Source organism: Pelophylax lessonae (assembly GCF_965119305.1).
Source record: "Pelophylax lessonae genome assembly, chromosome: 3".
Taxonomy (NCBI): domain Eukaryota; kingdom Metazoa; phylum Chordata; class Amphibia; order Anura; family Ranidae; genus Pelophylax; species Pelophylax lessonae.
The window spans coordinates 492650434-492673744 of NC_138770.1; the positions used below are offsets into that span (position 1 = coordinate 492650434).

Genomic DNA, 23311 nt, shown 5'->3' on the forward strand with positions numbered 1-23311 from the left:
CGCCTTTTCTGGGCTTGATATGGGCACAGGGCATTGCGGTCTTGGGATATCTGGACGATCTCCTGTTAAGATCGAGTGCCAGCCAGAACCTGCTTCGCGATCTGTCCACTACGGTACAGACGCTCCAGAAGTTCGGATGGACCATCAACGTACAGGAGTCGACCTTGTCTCCTTCGGTTCATCTTCCCTATCTGGGAATGGTTCTGGACTCTGCTCAAGCAAAGGTGTTCTTGCCGGAGGACAAGCTTCGGACATTACAGGACGAGATCCGGTCCCTCAGGGACAAGCCATCCTCTTCACTCAGGACCGGCATGCGGTCCCTAGGGATGATGGTATCGGCCTTCGAGGCGATACCCTTTGCTCAGTTTCACACACGGTCTCTTCAAGCGGAGATCCTGGCCAGGTGGGACAGACTACCTCAGTCCTTGGATCTGAGTGTCCCATTGAATCGCCGGACCAGAATGGATCTTCTGTGGTGGCTTCAGTCCCCGGCTGTGTCAGAAGGGAAATCCTTCAGTCCGTTACTGTGGACGGCGATTACCACGGATGCCAGCCTGTCAGGCTGGGGTGGAGTCCTGGGCAACCTGTCTGCCCAGGGCACTTGGTCGGGGGAGGAATTCTCCCTTCCGATCAACATATTGGAATTGAGAGCGATCAAGCTCTGTCTCTTCCAGTGGGGTCGGATCGACTTCGGGGCCATCCTGTTCGGGTACAGACGGACAATGCTACCGTGGTGGCTTACATCAACCACCAAGGGGACACCAGGAGTGCCCGGGAGGTGACCGACATTCTGTCTTGGGCCGAGACTCATGTCCCGGCAATTTCAGCAATTCATATTCCAAGTGTGGAGAATTGGCAGGCCGACTGTCTGAGCTGCCAGACCCTGGACCAGGGGGAATGGTCCCTATACCCGGAGGTCTTCCAAATGCTCTGTGCGAAGTGGGGATCCCCGGACGTGGGTCTGTTCGCATCTCGGCTAAATCACAAGGTGGAAAGATTTGTGGTGGAAGCCTCGGATGCATTGGTGGCCCCTTGGCATCAGTATCGTCTGACGTATGCCTTTCCTCCGATTCAGCTGTTGTCCAGGTTCCTTCGCAGGTTAGCCTCGGAACCGCACTTGGACCTGGCAGTGGCGCCTCCTTGGCGGCTGCCAATGCGGGAAGATCTACTGTCTCAGGGACCGATCTTCCATCCTGCTTTACAGTCACTGGCTTTAACGGCCTGGCTGTTGAAAGCCAGGTCCTGAGAGACAGGGGTCTCTCCCCAGAGGTCATTCCTACGCTGATCAAGGCTAGGAAAGCCTCATCTGGTAAAATTTATCACTGTACCTGGAAGGCTTATTTCGCCTGGTGTGAGTCAAGGGGGTTTTCCCCTCACTCATACTCGGTGTCGAGAGTGTTTGGCTTTTCTCCAGACTTGTGTGGACCAGCGCCTGGCGCTGGCCACGATAAAGGGCCAGGTATCTGCACTGGCTATTTCCTTTCCAACGCCCTGTGGCATCTCATTCCTTAATTTGCACCTTTATTCAAGGTAAAGGCGCCCCGGAGGGCGCCTTTACCTCCATGGGACTTGAACTTGGTTCTGTCCGTGTTACAGCGTTCTCCCTTTGAAAACATACGGGAGATATTGTTGCCTCTGCTGTCTAAGAAGGTTGCCTTTTTACTGGCGATCACTTTGGCTCGCAGGGTGTCGGAGTTGTCTTGCCGCTATCCTTACTTGGTGGTTCATAAGGATAAGGTGGTCTTGCGACCTAACTCTTCCTTTCTTCCTAAAATGGTGTCTGATTTTCACCTGAATGAGGACATTGTGTTGCCTTCGCTCTGTGCGAAGCCCAAACATCCCAAGGCGGTTGCATTGCATTCCTTGGATGTTGTCAGGGCGATCAGGGTTTACCTGTCGTCCACTGAATCCTTTCGGAAATCGCATTCCCTCTTTGTCCTTCCTGAGGGACCTTGGAAGGGCATGGCTGCGTCTGCGGCGACCATTGCCAAATGTATCAGACAGACGATTGTACAGGCCTATGCTTTGAAGGAACGGGTTCCACCCTTCCCTGTTAAGGCGCACTCTACAAGATCTATGAGTACGTCCTGGGCCTACCAGCATCAGGCTTCGGTGGCCAAGGTGTGCAAGGCTGCGACTTGGTCGTCGGTGCACACCTTTTCCAAATTCTATAAGATTGATGTTCTGGCATCAGCTGATGCCTCCTTTGGCTGCAAGTGCCATAGGGGACCCTTGTTTTTTGTGGGTCCCTGGCTGTTGGGGTGTTTATCCCCTGGGTATTTGTTTTCCTGGGTTGTTGCTCCTGTTGAGCCTTTTCTATGGCCCAGAAGGTTCTCTTACTGTGCGTGTAAGGTTCCTTTCTCTGATGTGGGTACTGCGTTGCCTTTTCTACGGTTGTGTCTCCCACCCCTCATGTCTACACTGCTTTGGGACATCCCAATAGTGATGACTTAGAGGAGGCGGCGACTGTCGGAGGACGTAAGAGAAAACTGATTTTTTGTAAAATCTTACCATAAAATTCCTTTCTCTGAGTCCTCCGTCAGTCGCCGCCCCGCCCCTCTTTTGGGTTTTTTTCTTGTACACCTACTGCTATTCTACCAAACTGACTTGGGAGGGATCACTGCAGGGGGGTATTGACCAGAGGGACAGCCCCCATGGGTGTGTCTATGCTAAATGCTTTTGTTCTTTTGACTAAGTCTTATGCCTAGCTACTCCTGCGGAGCGGAAGTCAATACCCAATAGTGATGACTTAGAGGAGGCGGTGACTGTCGGAGGACTCAGAGAAAGGAATTTTACGGTAAGATTTTACAAAATTTCCGTTTTTTTATCCTAATGCATAAAATGCATTAGACTAAAAAAAAAAAAAACATGCCCATGCCCAGTTTAGTGTGTATTACTAGAGTTTTTTTTTTTCCTTGGTAGAGTGCATGTGATCAGCACAGGGCCTAACAGCACTGTCCAGACAGAGGGTCAGGGGTCCTGCAGCCTCAAAGGACAATTGTAGTAGAATGACCAGCTTTAACAAGTACTCTGCTGAACACTGATAGAAGTCACAAGACTGCTCTAGCTGCTGATGTGAAAAGATATTTAGCAGTTTATATTTACTAAAACTATTGCATTTCCATGTTCAATGTACTGTAGGAGACCAGATATAGTAAATGCAGGGTCCTGGGTTTAGTAACCCTTTAACAACTTCCCGACCATCATATAGTAAAATGACCGTTGCAAAGTGGTTGTCCCATATGACGCCCAGTGGGATAGGCCGCTCTCACTCCGACACACCGCATCGCCGATCCCGGTAAAAAGCCTATGACGTAGGTTTATGTCTGATGTTTATGTCTGAATTCAAGCAAATAATATATGTATATATCTGGTTTTTAGTGCTTCGACAGCACTGAAGAACAAAGTGAGCAAAGAAAATATAATGGTAATTTTCACAACACAGAGTAATTAAATACCACATATACATCTGTAACTCAAAATACACCAGTAACATTTATTTATGTTTTTTTTTACAGGAGGTCTTAGGTTATAAAATTGACCATCAAGTATCGGTTTACATAGTAGCAGTATTAGAATACATTTCTGCTGATATATTAAAACTTGCTGGGAATTATGTAAGGAATATCAGGCATTATGAAATTACCAAACAAGACATCAAGGTTGCAATGTGTGTGGATAAGGTAAGTGCGGGATTTCCCTTGTTTGCTTTTCTGCTTGTGTGTAAACAGTGTTCATGAGATTTTCAGTGAATAATGGAATTTTACTGTTTCATTCTAGCTTGAACTTTGTGAATCGAGGGCACCTCCTTACTATGAGTACTGTGTTTGGTCATTATTATATTTGATATGCCCATGCTTGCAGATATGCATAGCAGAAGTCTTTGGTTTTCTTTGCTTTAAATGTCCAGGTTTAGGATTAACACATTATGGACATTTACTGTCTCATCTTTACATGAATTCTCTGTGAATCCTGTTAGCAGGTATTAGTCTGTTGAGAGAGAGAGAGAGAGAGGGCCAAGCACCGATCTAAGTGTAGCAATACAGGTTGTTTATTTGACACACAAGAAGAATATTACTCACAAAGGGTGCATAAAAGCAGGCATCTTAAAAGCAGTAGGGGGTCTCTGAAGTCACATCCAGGGTGGACTGTCCGGTCAGGCAGTAGCGCTGATGCTGTGGAGGACAAGCGGTGATCTCCTGTTGCGAGGCAGGGGACGTGCTGATCCTCAGCGGTGGTGATGTAGCGTGGGTCCGCCGGTCGGATGGCTGTGACGTCACTTCCTGAGACACCAAGGGGATAGAACGGCGACGCTGTTCTATCCCCTTGGTGCGTTTTTTACCGCATCGATTCGCTTAATGTGAATCGGACCAGCTTTCAATGGACCCAGGTCCCACATGTCCTGGACGGCCTCAGTCTGTTTCTTAAAAGGGTCCTGTGTGATTTTGGGTCTGATTTAGGTGTGAATTCAAGTAAAAATCTGCACCTGAATCTTACCTGAATTGGTGAACAAAACTGCACTGGACTTCAGACTGAAAACCGCAGCCAGACATGTGTGAACACAGACTATTCCCAAAATACTCATGTCGACATCTGAAGATGTATGCTTTCACTTCATGCAAGTTAATTTACAAAGTTTTCACCTAACTGGTATACTTTAAACTGGGAAGAATATAAAAACACCAATGTTAACCGCAATCTCACCACCAGGAGAGAGGGGCAAGAAAGAGGTATGGGCAAGAAATGGGCCTTTAAATGACTCCCCCCCCCCCCCCCCAAATAAATGCAAACTACAAAGTATATAAAAAAAAAAAATATATATATATATATATATATATATATATATATATATATATATATATATATATATATATATATATACCGTATTTTCCGGCGTATAAGACGACTAGGCGTATAAGACGACCCCCCTAATTTTCATCTACCGGTAATACTTATACTTGGGTTATCTTGGAGATATTATACTCGGCGTATAAGACGACCCCCCATTTTTGGGGGATTTTTTTGAGGTTCAAAGGTAGTCTTATACGCCAGAAAATACAGTATATATATATATATACACACATAGTAATGTTTATTAATACAAAGATCAGTACAATATACAAGCATACATTACACCAAAGGGCCAAATAATATTAAAAAAAACACACATAATATTGTGTCATTAATGGAGATCAGGACAAAACTGTTGACCTGTTTCGCGGCACATCTGACCCGCTTCTTCTGGACTATTTTTCCATAATAATTTCACAAATATCTGGTAACTGACATATCAACTGTAAAAAGGATATATTCCAGTTAGGAATCAAATGGGGTTCACTTTTGTGGCTGGCAGGGTTTCGGGAGACCCAGGCATCGGACGTGTTGGCTGACCATATTCAATTGAACCCATGAGCCAATCCTACTAATGGGAGAACTTCTCTGAATAAGTGCACACATACACTTTATGTGTTGAACCTGGAATGATCTCTGATTTTATCTCAAAGTGGCAATTTTTGGCGGTTCTGTGGTCTTTGATGCAGCTGGTTTTTGTCTCCCCCTAGCTGGAATGCATCCTTTTTTTACAGTTGATATGTCAGTTAACAGATATTTGCGAAATTAATGTGGACAAACAAATGGGTCAGATGTGCCGCGAAACATGTCAACAACAGTTTTGTCCTGATCTCCATTAATAACGCAATATTATGTGTGTTCAATCTTTCTATTGGGGCATTATTTGGCCCTTTGGTGTAATGTATGCTTGTATATTGTATCAATCTTTGTATTAATAAAAATTACTATGTATATATATTTTTTAATATACTTTGTAGTTTGCATTTATTTGGGAGTCATCATTTAAAGGCCCATTTCTTGCCCAAACCTCTTTCTTGCCCCTCTCTCCTGATGGTGAGATTGCTGTTAACATTGGGGTTTTTATATTTTTCTACATTACTCAGAGCTGGTTTCTCCCAAATTCATTGGCTCCTTATGTCACGCTTTCTTTTACCTACACTTTAAACTGCCTACTTTAAACAATGGCATTTACCTTTTAGGAACTGAATGGATGATATCAAAATAACTTAATCATATTGTACAGGGCACATACTGGATATTCATAGATCTTTGATTATGTAGGTTTTTACCTTCAGATGATTGGAAACTGGCAAAAGCTTTGCTGGGCATGCCATCTGGGTGCACTCTTATAACCTCACCCCACTCCATGTGTCCTTCGTTTTTTTGCTAGTGTCCTTAGAAGATAGACCTTCTTTCCCTTATGGTGAAGTTTTATATGCTTAACCAGTTTTATTCTAAATAATTCAATCAACCCTTCATTTTCTTTTTACTACAACAATTAAAGCAGTGAATCCGAATTGTTGTAACTGAACTGTAACTGTACCCTGCACTATGGGTGTGTCAGTACCTGGGCTCGAACCTGGGGCCTCTTCTGTGTGTGGCATTCATTCTTCTCACTAAGCTATCTGGGATGCTGGACACCACTCTGCCTCGTGTCTTGATTGCTATTGAACCTTAAACTGCTTACTGCTCCCATGAACTTCCCATATAAGCCTTGCCTCTTCACTTCCTGTTGCCTGATTATTGTGGTCTACACCTGCATGCTACTTGAGCTACTCTTTTGCTGTTTGGAAAACGACTTTGGCTTGTGACTCCGACTACGAAAATCTCCTCCTGCATCAACCTTCAATTGTGACCCCGACTACGAAACTCTCCTCCTGTATCGACCTTGGCTTGTGACCCTGACTTTGAAACTCTCTCTTTGGCTTATGACCTTGGCTATGAAACTCTCTCCTGCACCGAATTTGGCTTGTGACCCCAACATGGATTATTGGTCAAGTGATTCAGACTTTCCTATCTCTCGCAGACTTGAGTAGTCGTCGTATTCGGGCATTGGTCTCCACTCATTAAAGGTATTCTCCTAACAGAATAATCTGGCCACAACATGGAGACCGTCACAACTCAACGAACCCTGAGTGAACATGCTGTTTCGCTAGCTGAGGTTGTTCAAGGCTTACAAACTTGAGTGCAAGAGTTACAAGGAGAAGTAATTGAATTGCGAACACAACTTGCGCAGCAACGCCAACAAACGGCTACTAAATGTGATTCAAATTACTTCCCTTTGCCGGATAAATTTAATGGGGATCCTCAACTCTACGCCCTCTGGTGTCCAAATAAATCAAGACAAACAAGACAAACCATTGCAGCAGCTGGTCAAAGAGAACTGTTCGCATCTAGGGAGCAAGTGGTATCCATTACACAACCCTTGTCTTCCGTAACCCGAGGAAAGAAGGAGATTGTCTGTCATCATCCGCATTTTATTTTATGCATCACGCTTAAAAATAGACCGGTTACTCTCCACCCCAGCAATGCTGGATTCCGGGGCTGGTGGTAGCTTTATGGATTCGAAGTTTGCGGAAGAAAATGACAATACCCAAACCATTTCCAGTACATATGGAGACAGTAAACCGTTCTCTGCTCGCTTATGGAGTAATCATTCCTCTCCAGTTAAGTGTCGAGCCTGGACACCAAGAGTTAATATCTTTCAATCTGATTTACTCTCCTCAATTTCCTGTTATCTTTAGGAATTTCATGGCTATCAATTCACAATCCCACTATTGACTGGCAGGCCATAAACCTGACCTTTCCCTCTGAACATTGAGTTACATTGTCAAAAAATAAGAGACATCTCATCTACTATTATCGGAGTACAAAATTGCCCCCTCAATACCAAGACTTTAAAAACATTTTTTTGATAAGAAAAATGCTGAACAATTACCACCAACCAGGCGTATGATTGCCCAATAGAGCTTGTACCAGGAGCCCCAATTCCTTTTGGTCACCTCTACAATCTTTCTGAACCATTACTGAAGGCGTTAACGGACTTTCTACAAGAAAATCAGGCAACCGGGTTTATCCGTCCCTCAACCTCTCCTGCTGGTGCCTCTCTATTCTTTGTTGAAAAAAAGATTGAACCCTGCGCTCATGTATTGATTACAGAGAATAAAATAAAATGACGATCAAGAATCGTTACCCACTTCCTTTAATTCCAGAACTATTTGCGAGACTAAAAACAGCAAAGATTTTCACCAAGCTTGATCTGCGGGTGAATATAATTTGGTTCGCATTTGACCTGGAGAGGAATGGAAGACGGCCTTTCAAACAAGATATGGGCATTATAAATCCCTAGTAATGCCGTTTGGACTCTGTAATGCACCAGCAACCTTTAAACATTTCATAAATTATGTTTTCAGAGACTTGTTAGAAAAATTTGTGGTGGCTTATCTGGATGATATACTTGTCTTTTCGACCAATTTACAGGAACACCGGGATCATGTTTCTACTGTCTTAGAACGACTTTGACAAAATAAATTATATATTAAATTGGAAAAATGTGATTTCGAACAGACCCATATACAGTTCTTGGGCTACAGACTCTCCTGAAAGGCTGAACATTGTTTCCAGCAAGATCCAAGCCATCCTAGACTGGCCTAACCCCAAGAACATAAGGATGTGCAATGGTTCTCGGGTTCGCAAACTTTTACTGGAGATTTATTAAAAAAAATTCTGAAATTGTGGCCCCCATTACTCATGTGACAAGGAAGGAGGCCCGCTTCCAGTGGTCCACAAAGGCAGAAATGGCTTTCTCGTATCTGAAAACCTTATTCACCACTGCACCTGTACTGGTACATCCTAACCCAGAACTTCCCTTTATAGTAGAAGTAGGTGCCTCCAATACAGCCATTGGAACAGTTCTTTCTCAGAGAATTGGTTTACACCCATTTGCCTTTTATTCCAGCCAAATGACAACTGCAGAACAAACTAGATCGGCAACAAGGAACTTTTAGCAATAAAGGAAGCCTTTTCTGAATGGAGAGACCTTCTGGAGAGCAACACACATCCGTAACTGTCCTTGCTGACCACAAAAATCTTGAATTTATTAAATCCGCAAAGGGCTCAATGCAAGGCAGGCAAGATGGACTTTTTCTTTTCTTTTTTTTCAAGATTAAATTTTGTAATTTTTTACAGACCAGGATGTAAAAATGCAAAAGCAGATGCTTTATCGAGCATGTCTGGTCACTTTTCTACCGACTTAGAACCAGTAATTACTATTAGGATTGAGCGAACCCGGACTGTATTGTTCGGGATCGTACCGGACTTTTGGGTATTCGGTACCCGGACATGGACCTGAACATTTCACTGTATGTTCGGGTACTGTCCGTTGTTCTGTAATGTTATTTTATTAATGCTTATGTTGAGCTTCCTGTTACCCAGTGTTTTGCCTTTATCTTGAAGATAAGGTTCTTTTCTCTGACCTGGGTTGCGTTACCTTTGTGGCGGTCGCGTTTCCCACCCCTCAAGTCTACACTGCTTTGGGACGTCCCATAAGTGAAGACTGTATGAGTGGGCGGCGACTGTCAGAGGACGTAAGAGAAAACAGAATTTTTGTAAGAACTTACCGTAAAATTATTTTCTCTGAGTCCTCTGACAGTCGCCGCCCCCGCCCCTCTTTTGGGGTTGTTGGATCTATATACTGCTTGCTACCAAACTGAGTTGGGAATGCTGCTAGCATGAGGGTATGGTCCAGAGTGACAGCCCCCTGTGGGTGTGTACATGCAAATGCTTTTATGTATGATTTTAACAAAAATCTTTTGCCTAGTTTACCCCTATGGATAAGGACAATACCCATAAGTGAAGACTGTATGAGTGGGCAGCGACTGTCAGTGGACGCAAGAGAAAATTATTTTTCAGTATTTAGGGAAAAAAATATATTTTTCAGTTTTTCATTCAAATGGGTTTTTTTTTTTATTCAATAGCGAAATAGAACAAAAGTATCCAACCTGTTAGGCGTGCGGTGTGTAGTGGCCATTTCATGCAAGCTCAGTGCATATGTGTCTGCTTAATCTGCATTTAAAAAAGAAAAAAACTTTTTTCCTTCATATTTTACTGTGACAGCGTTTAGACACTGCATATCAAATCTGCTATTCAACAACCACCAATTAAGGGGACAATAATTTTTCTGATTTTCATTCATACGTTACAGTGCGATACACCCATTGCATACTGTTGTTGTATTCCGCTTTGCAATAAAAACCCATTTAGGGGAAAAAAAAAATTGCATCCTAGTCTGCATATGGTACAGTGAGATACACCCATTGCATACGGTTGTATTCCGCTTTGCAATAAAAACCCATTTAGGGGGAAAAAAAAAATTGCATCCTAGTCTGCATATGGTACAGTGAGATACACCCATTGCATACTGTTGTATTCCGCTTTGCAATAAAAATCAATTTAGGGGATAAGAAGTTAATTGCGGCCTAGTCTGCATATGTTAGTGAGATACACCCATTGCATACTGCTTTATTCCGCTTTGCAATAAAAACCCATTTAGGGGATGAGAAGCTAATTGCGGCCTAGTCTGCATATGTTAGTGAGATGCACCCATTGCATACTGTTGTATTCTGCTTTGCAATAAAAACCCATTTAGGAGATAAAAAGCTAATTGCGGCCTAGTCTGCATATGTTAGTGAGATACACCCATTGCATACCGCTGTATTCCGCTTTGCAATAAAAACCCATTTAGGGGATAAAAAGCTAATTGCAGCCTAGTCTGCATATGGTACAGTGAGATGCACCCATTGCATACTGTTGTATTTCGCTTTGCAATAAAATTACATTTAGGGGGTAAAAAGCGAATAGCGGCCTAGTCTGCATATGGTACAGTGAGATATACCCATTGCATACTGTTGTATTCCGCTTTACAATAAAAACCCATTTAGGGGATTAAAAGGTAATTGCGGCCTAGTCTGCATATGGTACAGTGAGATACACCCATTGCATACTGTTGTATTCCGCTTTGCAATAAAAACCCATTTAGGGGAAAAAAATAATTGCGGCCTAGTCTGCATATTTTACTGTGAGATACACCCTTTCTATACTGTTGTTCTATTCCACTATTCAATAAACACCCATTTAGGGAAAAAATATTCAATTGCGGCCTAGTCTGCATATGTTACAGCGCAACAAGGCACACAGGTCTCGCATGGAGGCCCAGTTATTGGTGGTGAAGTGGTGCTGTTCCGCAGAGCGACGCGTGCGTGCTGCAGCTAAAACTCCACTATGGCCTGCTGCTGCTCGCACAGTCTGGCCAGCATATGCAAGGTGGAGTTCCACCTTGTGGGCACGTGACCTATGAGGCGGTGAGCGGAAGGCCGAAGTTACGCTGCAGCGCTGACAGGCGAGCAGCAGCATGGTGAGAATGCCGAAAGTGCGCACAGATGGCCCGCACTTTCTGCAGCAGCTCTGACATATCGGGGTAATTTCTAAGGAACATCTGCACCACCAAATTCAGCACATGCGCCAGGCAAGGGATGTGTGTCAAACCGGCTAGGCCCAGAGCTGCTACGCGATTTCGCCCATTATCGCACACCACCAGGCCGGGCTTGAGGCTCACTGGCACCAAACACTCATAGGTCTGCTGTTCAATGCCCCTCAACTCCTGCGCGGTGTGTGGTTTTTCCCCCAAACAGGCAAGTTTTAAAACTGCCTGCTGTCGTTTACCCCTGGCCGTGCTGAAGTTGGTGGTGAAGGTGTTACGCTGACCAGATGAGGAGGCGGTAGAGGATAAGGAAGCAGAGTAGGAGGAGTTAGGAACAGGAGGCAAACTGAAGCGCCCTGCAATCCTCGGTGGTGGAAGGACATGCGCCAAACTGCTATCCGCCTCAGGCCCAGCCGCCACTGCATTTACAGAGTGTGCTGTTAGGGAGATATAACGTCCCCGACCGTGCTTACTGGTCCACGTATCCGTAGTTAGGTGGACCTTGCCACAGATGGCGTTGCGCAGTGCACACTTGTTACCCACTTGGTTGTGCAGGGAAGGGATGGCTTGCCTGGAAAAGTAGTGGCGGCTGGGCTCACGACGTACTGTGGGACAGCCACCGCCATCAGGCTTTTAAAACTCTGCGTCTCCACCAGATGGAATGACAGCATTTCAAAGGCCAGGAATCTTGAAATGCTGGCATTCAGAGACAGGGATCGCAGGTGGGGGGGGGGGGGGGGTACTTCCTCTTCTGCTTCCGCTCCAGTGTTTGGGAGAGAGAAAGCTGAACACTTCCACGGGACATTGTGGAGATGGTTGTTGGTGACCCAGGTGGTGGTGTTGCTGGCAGATCCTCTGTTTGCGGGGTGGCAGGTGCCGGTCTAACTACAGAGGTGGATGAAGAGGCCGAGACTGTAGCAGAAGAGGAAGCAGGAGGAGCCAGAGACCTTTCTTGGTTCTTGAGGAGTCTACTCCACTGCAGCTCGTGCTTTGCACTTAGATGCCTGGTCATGCAGGTTGTGCTCAGGTTGAGAAGGTTTATGCCTCGCTTCAGGCTCTGATTGCACAGCGTGCATACCACTCGTGTCCTGTCATCAGCACATTGTCTGAAGAACTGCCACGCTAGGGAACTCCTTAGAGCTGTCTTTGGTGTGCTCGGTCCCTTGCTGCGTTGGGCAGTAGCAGGCGTAGTGTCTAGGGCACGGCGGCTCCGCTTCTGCACCCTGCTCCCTCTTCTGCTGTGCTGGTGGCTCTGTGCGACCACTGCCTCTTCCTCCAAACTACTCGGGTCACCTGCATGTCGCCTGTATTTGTTCTGGCCTCAACATTTGTAGAGGTGCAGTAGGCCCTGCCAAATACTGCTGTAAGGTTCATGATCCCCTGATGACGTTAGCACGCCTAACGAAACGTGCGTCGGGAACGTGAGACCGTAGAGTTCCGGTGAGGTGGAACGCAGACGCGGAAGCGGCGTCCCATCCACCAGGAGAAGCTGAACGATTTGTACTACTGTGGCGTTTACTTACCACTATGGAGTAAGTGCATTACTTTTTATTAAATCTCTTTATATGGCAATATTACGCTATTGGAGTTTCCTTATTTCTTATGACATGTTGTCCGGAGTCTCGGAGTCATCTGTTTACCTCTGGCTTATCACACACTGGATGTGAAGACTGTAATAGGAGATTTTGGAGCTCTTGTGGAGATACATTGCGATCATGACCCCCTATAACTAAGGGGTCAACTTCTTTTGGTAAGAAGTATTTTATCCGAGCACTGGGTGTATGGTGATTGGTGAAGGCATTTCACATCAAGTCCAATTGTATTTGCTGCTGGAACTTAAAGTTTGCACCGAGCACTTTTCAAGGACTATGTTTATTAATTTTATTATTGCTATATTCATTGGAATATTCACCTTTAAATAATTGGTTCATATGTTTATGTTATTTATGCATTAGCACTTTATTGTGAGTATACTGCTGAGCGCAATAACCCATATTCACTATCACATATTGCGTTTTCACGTTTTTATTGCTGCTCGCTAGAGGAAGAAATTCCCTAATTTTTCACATTTATTTATTTATTGTTAAATATCACTCCATTTGCGCAGTTCTTTTTTTCGGTCACACCGAATTTTGTTTTTCTGTAAGGTTCTGTCGCCTACTCACAGCTGAAAAAGGTGTTTCAGATCGACCACGTCCTCTCCTTGTAACTGGAGCTCCACCAGCAGCACCACAACCCAGCACTAACATGGTGGAGCAGTATGTGTGCACACGCCTAGACATACTGAATGACGGGTCTGCCCCCTTCAACTTCTGGGTCTCCAAATTGGGCACATGGCCTGAACTTGCCCTTTACGCCTTGGAGTTGCTGGCCTGCCCTGCAGCCAGTGTATTATCTGAACGTGTATTTAGCACGGCTGGGGGCGTTATCACAGACAAGCGCAGCCGCCTGTCCAGAGCCAATGTGGACAAGCTCACGTTCATTCAAATGAAAACAGGCATGGATCCCACAGGACTTGTCTGTACTTTGTGCAGAATAGACATGTATACAGGCCTTACCCAGCCATTGTTGTATTTGATCTTTCTAACTCTTTTGGGGTGTACCCTAATTTAAAAAGAAATAAAATTAAAAACAAAAACCAGTGTTGGCTACCTTGTCGTCTTCCACCGCCACATCCACCACCACCTCAACCTCCTACTCCATATCAGCCTCGTCCTCCTCCTCCACCGCCGCCACCGCTTCCACCTACACCGCCATGTCCACCGCCACCTCAACCTCTTACTCCATATGGGCCTCGTCCTCCTCCTACATCATTCAATATGATTATTTTTTATTTTTCAGTTTTTTATGTTATTTTAATTTTTTTCACTATCCACATTTGTTTGCAGAACACTTGCCATGCTCTTAAGACGATTTTGCTGCCATTTGCAGCCCTCTAGCCCTTTCTATGTGTTTTTTAGAGCCATTTTAGTGCTCAAAAGTTTGTTCGGACCCGCCGAACCCGGACATCCAGGTGTTCGCTCAACTCTAATTACTATCTTACAAGAGAGACACTTTTTGGAAGTAATGTACCCTGCAGCGCTTCTTTCAAAGAATAAAGAAACTTATGATCGGAACCCACTCTTCAACAATCCACCAGGAAATTTGCACATGGACTTTCATGAGGGCCGATGGACCTTTGAAAAAAAGCATGTATGTCCCGGATGAGGCATGACTTAAGGTCAGCTGGTGCATGATTCAAAATCTGCTGGTCCCCCTGAAATTAGGAAAACGGTAGACCTCCTTGCTCCTGCCATTTGGTGGCCTTCCTATCAGAAAGATGCAAAAGAGTATGTTCTCTCATGTGAAGCCTGTGCCCGACACAAAGTACCACGCTCCCTCCCGGTAGGTCTGCTACAGCCTCTCCCTGTGCCATCATGACCATGGAGATCCATTTCCATGGATTTTATTCAAAGGGATTTTCAACTGTCATGGTGGTGGTGGACCGTTTAACTAAAATGACTCATTTTGTGCTCATTACCAGTATTCCTACAGCTGAAGGCACTGCTGAAATATTAATACGAGAAATTTACAGACTGCATGGGCTCCCAGATGAAATAATATCAGATCGAGGAGTCCAGTTCACATCATGACTATGGAAAACATTCTGTCCTACTCTGGGAATCAAAGATAGCCTATCAGCTGCCTTTCATCCACAATCAAATGGGCAGACTGAGAGAACGAATCAAACTTTACAGCAATATCTTCCTTGTTTAATTTGCCTTTTTCAGAATGACTAGAACAAATATCTACCTTTAGCATAATTTACTTACAATAACTCCTGCCATAGTTCCATCTCTCAAAGCCCATTCTTCGCCAATTATAAATGTCATCCATCTTTTATCCCTGGAATTCCCATAGAGTCATCTTTACCAACTATAAATGCAAGCTGTGTCGCTTTACAAAATAATCAGGAATTACTGAAGAAGACTTTACACGAAGTTCAATAATCCTTCAAGGTAATTGCAAATAGACAGACAACCATTCCTCCCTATTCATTAGGTGATAAGATCTGGCTATCCACTAAACAGTTACAACTTAAACTTCCTTCTCAGAAACTTGGCCCTAAGTTCATTTGACCCTTCAAAGTAATTGCACGAATTAATCTTGTGGCTTACAAATTTAAACTACCACCTTCTATGAAGATCCATCCTGTTTTTCATGCGGCTCTTTTAAAGCCTTTTAGAAGTAATCCTTTTTCTCATCCTACTCATCCCCCACCAGACCCTGTCCCAGTGCAAGGGGAAGAAGAATTCTTATTGGATAAAATTCTTGACTCCCGTTATGCATCATGGTAAACTACAATACCTATTAAGATGGAAAGGCTATGGACCACAGGACCATTCTTGGGAGCCTGAGGAGCACAATCATGCCCCTAGATTAATAATAGAATTTCTCCAGAGATTTCCTCAAAAACTTAGCACTAAGACTTCCAGAGGACATCCTGGGAGGAGGGGAGTACTTTCAGGACCTGGGCTCGAACCTGGGACCTCTTCCGTGTCTGGCATTGATTCTTCTTGCTGAGCTATCTGGGATGCTGGACAGCTCCCTTACTGATCTATTGGACAATCCTGCCTGATCTATTGTACAACCCTGCCTGATCTATTGTACAACCTTGCCTTGTGTCTTGATTGCTATTGAACCTTTAACTCCTTGCTCCTCCCATGAACTTCCTATATAAGCCTTGCCTCTGCACTTCCTGTCGCCAGATTATCGTGGTCTGATCCTGCATACTACTTGAGCCTATTGCTGTTTGAAAACGACTTTGGCTTGTGACCTTGACTGCGAAACTCTCCTCCTGCATTGCCCCTAGCTTGTGACCCCGACTATGAAACACTCTCCTGCACCGAACTTGGCTTGTGACCCCCAACTCGGATTATTGGCCTAGTAATTCAGACGTTCCTATCTCTCGCAGACCTGAGAACTGAGCTTGCCTGAAGTTGTCAGCCATTGGTCTCCAATTATTACAGGTATTCTAAAAGTGGCTATGGTCTGTAATATTGCTTCGAGCACTGGAACCTGCTTTGGCGCTCCCCTTGGTACTGAGTGCTATGAGTGTAGTTAGCTACAGGGTGCTATATTGGTCCCGGACTGTGGTCCATTCCTATAGTTCCCAGATCCCAAGACTCTGAAGCTTCTTCCAGGGGTATGCCCACTGTGATGGCTGAAGCCTGGACCCAAATAGGGACTAGTGATATGGAATCATATTTTATACTTTTTATCGAAATTATACTGTAGCTTTACAGCAAGTTTGAAACTCAATACCTCCCATGACTTGCAGTACATCTATTTAAGTGTCCCCTAAATAGTGTTCCCTTTGTGCAAAATTATCAGGAAGCTGATAATGTGTTTGAGTTTATTCACTTATTGGGTGTTTAAACTTTCAGTTTTGGCGGTATCAAAGGAGTTGTAAAGTCAGAAGTTTTTTTTATCTTAATGCAATCTATGCATTTAAGATAAAAAAAACCTTCTGTGTGTAGCAGCTTCTCCAGCACCCCCTAATACTTACCTGCTCCCCCTCTCTGTCCAGCGATGTCCACGAGTCCCCCAGCTGTCCGGGACTCTCCCTCCTGATTGGCTGAGATACAGCCGTAGCACCATTGGCTCCCGGGGCTGTCAATCAAAGTCAGTGAGCCATTCAGGAGAGAGAGAGGGGGCGGGCCGAATGGCAGCTCCGTGTCTGAATGGCCACGTGGAGCTGCAGCTCGGCTCAGGTGCCCTCATAGCAAGCTGAAACAGAGGAAGAGAAGAAATCGGTGATTCTCATTGCACTGAACTGGCGCGGAAGAACCTGATACACACTTACATAAACATCTTGGAGAGGACACCTGGTCTCTTCCAAACAAATGCCCAGCTCAGTGCTTTTCCCCTGCGTGGGCTGAGCTATGGGAGGGGAACAGACACTATTTGATGACATCACAGCCAGGGCATGCCCAGTTTTACAGCATGACTTAGCCTTCAGAGTGGTAATGAAGTTGTGTTGGCTCAGTGGCACTGGCTTTGGGGTATGGTGAGTTGGTGGCGTGACCTTGCCGTGTTTGCTTTTCTGTAGAGGGGTAAAAGTTTCTTCTGGGGAACTATAGGGATGTTTTTTTATTCTGTACCCATACAGACCCTGAGTATTTAGCTTGGTTTTATGTGGCCCATCCTTGCTATCCAAGGCAGTTTTGCTGCTATTGCTTTCATAAAAACTCATGTTTCTCTAGCGCTCATTGACAGACGTAGTCCTCGGTGATACACCACCTTCGGGTTATGTTGCCTCCACAGGAGCAGGACTAGACAGGAAATTAAAAAGCTCTGGCCACACCCTAGGGGCAGTCCCAGAGGGTATATCCTCTCTCTCTCTCTGCCTCAGCAAATCAGTTATTTTCTGTCTAGTTAGGAGTAAGGACCTAGATACCTTGCTGGGATCTTAGGTCCTGGCAAGAATTTTTTCTTAAAGGATTTTTTAGACAGCTTTTTTTCTCCAGTGTTCCTGTGAGATCTTCAAGCAAGAAAGCTGAACTGGGCGACGGGCTGGATGTTGAGATCCGGTGGTCACCCCAGTTCAGCCTACGAGCGCGTGCAGGCCATAGCTCCGCGCTGGGTCGGCCGCGACAAAGTCCCATTAAAGGACTGTCCACGCGAGTTAAACGTCTCGCTGAAACGCCAAAGACCATGAGTCACGGCGTCCGTATCGGTCGACAGCCCTCCCGCCCCGGTGGAGAGGGGTACTGTCAGGAGTTGGTGCCCGCCTGGTTCCGGTATGGTGAGTAGTATGTTCCCCCTTTTCCCCTGACGGGTCTTGTGGTGAACGCGGGCCCCTCTCTGTATGGTAAGATAGAGTCCCCCTCTATCCTATAACATGACACAGATCCTCCTACTTTGAGTGTGATTTTATGTGCAAAAAGCCAGGAGGCTTGGTTTGGGAGCTAACAATCTAATTGTATACATGTTAAAAAGATGTAATCTGTGGCATTCTGGGATCTTACGGTGTTAAGAATAAGCTACCTACCAGTCAGAAGCCACGGACATGTAGACTGCCTTCCTAATCAGATCTCCAGCTATTAGCAGGCTTCCCGAATGGCCATGCGGTCCGCCAGGGCCGGTACCGCCAACCACGCCATATCCCCATGCAGAGAGAGTGTTGTGTGCCCTGCAGCACACCGCTATTCAGTACAGGCCGCCGCCATTTTTTTTGCTGGATCGCACGAGCCGCCATTTTGGCGTAGCCTCGTGTCTCCAGCATGGGGGCGGCCATGTTTGAGGTGATCCAAACACCTCGTGGAGCTTGGGGGAGGCGCCGGAAGGCGTGCAGAGGGGCGGAGCCGCCTCCTTTCTTCCTGGGCAGCCAGCCAAAAGACTTCCTGTTTGTCAAGACAGCGCTGTAACCTGTTGCAGTTAAACTCTGAGCATCAAGTGGTGAGCCTCGGGGTCTATCTCTCTCTCTCTCTCGATCGATAGGGATCCCTAGCAGGTAACACTAAGGGGCTTTTGTGGCGCTGGGGGTCTGAAAAAAAAAAAAAAAAAAAAAAAAGTTTTTTATTTTTGAATTATATTATCCAGGAAGTGACTGGAATTTATCATGGACCCTGCCACACATATTCCCCCACCTGTTTCCCTCGAGGGGGCCACGGGACCCGCCGGTGCACAGAGTATAGAGTCATTTACAGCAATTTTGGAGTCTATGGTGGCTCGGGTGGAGGCGGCCTGTCAGGGACGGGGGTCAAGGAAGCGACCCCCGCCTACCCCTATACTATCTGACACCTCTGACTCTGATTCAGAGATGGTCACTGCAGTTGCAGGTTCCTCTGCAAGGGCTGTTATCCCAGGTAAAGCCCCCTCAGACAGTGAGGAGGACGCTTCTTCTCCTGCTATAATTCAGGAAGAAGCATTGGTGGACGCACTAGTTGTGGCAGTCCAGGAAACCTTAAAACTTGAGGCTTTACCGGCAGAGGCAACTGAAACAGAGATTCCTTTTGGTACTAATAAGCCCATCAAAACGGTGAAGGTTTTTCCTGTACCTAAATGTTTCGGTAATCAGATTAAAGGAGAATGGGAGCATTCTAAACGTACCTTTACTATTTCCAAGCGTATTGCTAGACGCTATCCGTTTGAGGAATCCATCATTAAGAAATGGACGGTACCACCAGTGGTGGATCCACCTATTTCCAGGCTGAATAAAGCCACGGTTATTCCAGTGGAGGACACTTCGTCCTTTAAGGATCCGGTGGATCGAAAGATGGAAGCAGAGTCCCGCACCATCTTCTCTCTGATAGGGTCAGCATTTAGACCAGTAAATGTTATTGGTCTAGTTTCCCAGACACTTACGGAATGGGCGAAAATGGTACGCCAAGATCTTAGGGGAAAAGATATTCCCCAGGAGACATCTGATTTGATGGAACAGATTATACAAGGGCTACAGTTTATCTGTGACGCAGCCTTGGACACTACTCCCTTATTAGGGCATGCATCTAAGTCAGCGGTGATCCTCAGATGTGTGCTGTGGTTAAAATGCTGGTCAGCTGACCTAGGTTCCAAAAAGACCTTGACAAATCTCCCCTTTCAGGGGAATCGTCTATTTGGGGCCAACCTAGATGAAATCATTAAGGATGCCACTGGGGGCAAGAGCACTTTTTTGCCACAGGCTGCTAAAGCTAAGGGACCTCGCAACAAGCGAGGACCTTTCTTTACCGCCCATAAAGGGCGCCCGGCTGGTACTAGCGGGAAAGGCAAGACTCCTCCAGGAGGGTTCAAGAAGGGCTGGTCGGACAAGCAAAGGACCAACCCAGCCAAACCCGAAGCAAAGGAGTACACAGCCTGAAGGTGCGCCCCCACCCGGTTTCAGGGTGGGGGGACGTTTTCACCGGTATTCAGGACATTAGATCGAGCATCAACCACTACTACCGGTGCGATTCTTCCCTTCCAACATTTAAGTACTACAGGAAGCGGTAGTTACCGTTCCCTGAATAGATCTTTTCCTTTACATTTTCCTAAGATTAGTCCCGATACCTCACAGGAATCGGATCTGGTTGACCAGATAGGCCAAGTAGCCTCTAGTCGGGTGACTTCGGTCCCTGAGGTTCAACCAGAAAAGATCACCTTTCCTGATAACTATCAGGTATCTGATAAATGTGTGGGAACAGAAAACGACCAGACTTTCTCGGATGGTCGGGGCCAGATACCTCTAGGGACGCCTGGTTCAGATTCTATCGGCGCCAGTGGTCCTAGAAATTCTAGGCTGGCCTCCTCAAGCCGGCCTGGCCGACTTGGACATGTTAGTCGTAGACGTTCCGTGGGAACTTCGTCTCAGGGAGTGTCTGTGGTCTCAAGGACCAATTTACCATCATGCTTTACAGTCGCTGGGTTTAATGGCCTGGCCATTGAGACCCAAGTACTGAAGGACAGAGGTTTGTCTACTTCAGTCATTCCTACCCTTATTAAAGCAAGGAAAGCGACTTCCAGCAAAGTCTATTATCACACATGGAAGACTTATATTGCGTGGTGCGAATCTTTAGGATTTCCTCCACGTACCTATTCGGTGACTCGAATATTGGCCTTTTTGCAACAAGGGGTTGAGCAGAAGCTAGCCTTGAGCACCATCAAGGGTCAAGTTTCAGCATTAGCAATCTTCTTTCAGAAGCCTTTAGCTACCAAATCCTTGGTGCGGAATTTCATCCAGGGGGTGCGGCACCTGGCTCCTCCAGTCCGCGCGCCCTTACCGCCCTGGGATCTTAATTTGGTTTTGTCGGTTCTACAGAAACCTCCCTTTGAAAACATCAGGGAGATTCCCTTGCTTACTTTATCCCAGAAGGTGGCCTTCTTGGTGGCTATTACTTCTGCTCGCAGGGTGTCAGAACTGGCTGCATTATCATGCCAGTCCCCATACCTAGTGATTCATAGGGATAAGGTAGTACTTCATCCTAAGCCATCTTTTCTTCCTAAGGTGGTTTCAGATTTTCATCTGAATGAAGATATTGTACTACCTTCCTTGTGTCCTCAGCCCAAGCATCATCGGGAACATGCGTTGCATTCCTTAGATGTGGTTCGGGCAATCAGGGTATACCTGAAAGCTACGGAATCTTTCCGTAAGACGGATTCACTTTTTGTGATTACGGATGGCCCCAGAAAGGGTTTGCCTGCATCTGCCGCGACCATTGCCAAATGGATTAGACAAACGGTGGTACAGGCTTATTCTATTAAGGGTCAGAGTCCTCCGTTCCCTGTTAGGGCGCACTCCACTCGAGCGCTCAGTACTTTCTGGGCCTTTCGCCATCAGGCGTCGGTGGTCCAGGTATGTAAGGCGGCCACCTGGTCGTCGGTACATACCTTTACAAAATTCTATAAAATTGATGTGACGGCATCGGCGGATGCCTCATTTGGCCGCAAGGTTTTGCAGGCCGCAATTTGAGGAGACCGGTGGTCTACCTCGAGGGTTTTTTTCTGTTTGGAAAAAAAAAAAAAAAAAAAAAATTTTTTCTCTTTTTTGTTGAGTCTCATCATTAAGGATGAGCATTGTAAACTTCTAGTTGGCACCGGTTGGGCCTTCTAGATTGGGATTTGATTTCATTTTCCCACCCCTCAGTTGTGATACTGCTCTGGGACGTCCCGAAGGTGGTGTATCACCGAGGACTACGTCTGTCAATGAGCGCTAGAGAAAAATGGATTTTTGTAAAATCTTACCGTAAAATCCTTTTCTCTTAGCTCATTGACAGACGTAGTCCCCGCCCCTCTGTTTTTTGAGTTGGGTTAAAATCTCTAAAGACTGCTTTTTCACATAACTGATTTGCTGAGGCAGAGAGAGAGAGGATATACCCTCTGGGACTGCCCCTAGGGTGTGGCCAGAGCTTTTTAATTTCCTGTCTAGTCCTGCTCCTGTGGAGGCAACATAACCCGAAGGTGGTGTATCACCGAGGACTACGTCTGTCAATGAGCTAAGAGAAAAGGATTTTACGGTAAGATTTTACAAAAATCCATTTTTTTGGCCTCATGCTGGGGTGTATCATCTGGTTCCCTGTTGCACCTGCATCAGCCCTACCTTCTGTCCTTCCTGCTTTGCCCTATGGCTATGGTCGATGTGTGTGTGTGTGTGTGTGGTTTTTTTTTTTCTGTGGGGCTGCAGGAGGCAGTAGTAGTGAACAAGGCCCACAAGGCTGAAATGCGTTTTACATCTGCTGGCTGTCAGTGTCTTTTATGGAGAATCAATACATTTTGAATGTTTAAAAAAGAGCAAGCAAGGAGTTGCGGGACTATCTTTCCTCATGAGTGTCATTGCAGCTGTGTGACTGCCTTTCTGCACCCAGGTAACTCTGAAAACATTTTCTAATCTTATTGGATGGTAGCACCCGAACTCTGCTTTATTTTTAGGCCGCAAGAGGCAGCCCTTGACCTGGGCTATCATGGGGTTCTCTGCTATATTCTGCTTTGCTACCTAATTTTATATGAAGGTCTCATGGCTCTGATTTCTATGGCCTGTGCGGTTCACCCCCATTCACAATTACTACTACCTCAAACACTATTTCTCTTACGTCCTCCGACAGTCGCCGCCTCTTCATATTCGTCACTATGGGGTAATTGACCTTTGCTCTGTAGGAGTAGCTGTCGGAGGACTCAGAGAAAGGAATTTTACAGGTAAGATTTTACAAAAATTCCGTTTTTTGGGAGCCTGGGGTTCTCTGTTTGAGCAGAACAAAACACTACGTACTATATTTGATCTGCAATTGCTATGGTGCTGCTAATGTTTTCGATTATGACACTGGCTATTTGACCATATGCTTGTTGGTGGTCTAGCTTTCACAAAATTCTCTGCTGGAGTATCCCTTCAAGGGGACGGGGCTTTTGTTGCCCTGAATCATGCATCCCTCAGGGGGTACGAGTTCTTATCCTGCTAGGATCCTGGGTGGGCAATGAACCTGCTACAGCAGGTCCTTCCTTTTAATTTATTTCCTTGATATCTTGATCAAG

General features: G+C 45.7%; 1 protein-coding gene across 1 annotated transcript in view; it reads left to right on the forward strand.

Annotated features, from left to right (window-relative positions):
- The window catches only part of SOS1 (SOS Ras/Rac guanine nucleotide exchange factor 1), a 628878-nt gene that overhangs the window by 120817 nt on the left and 484750 nt on the right, over window positions 1-23311 (forward strand). The window contains exon 4 of the mRNA XM_082249445.1: window positions 3519-3683. Within this exon, the coding sequence (XP_082105571.1) occupies window positions 3519-3683 (165 nt within the window). The remainder of the gene's footprint in view (window positions 1-3518; window positions 3684-23311) is intronic.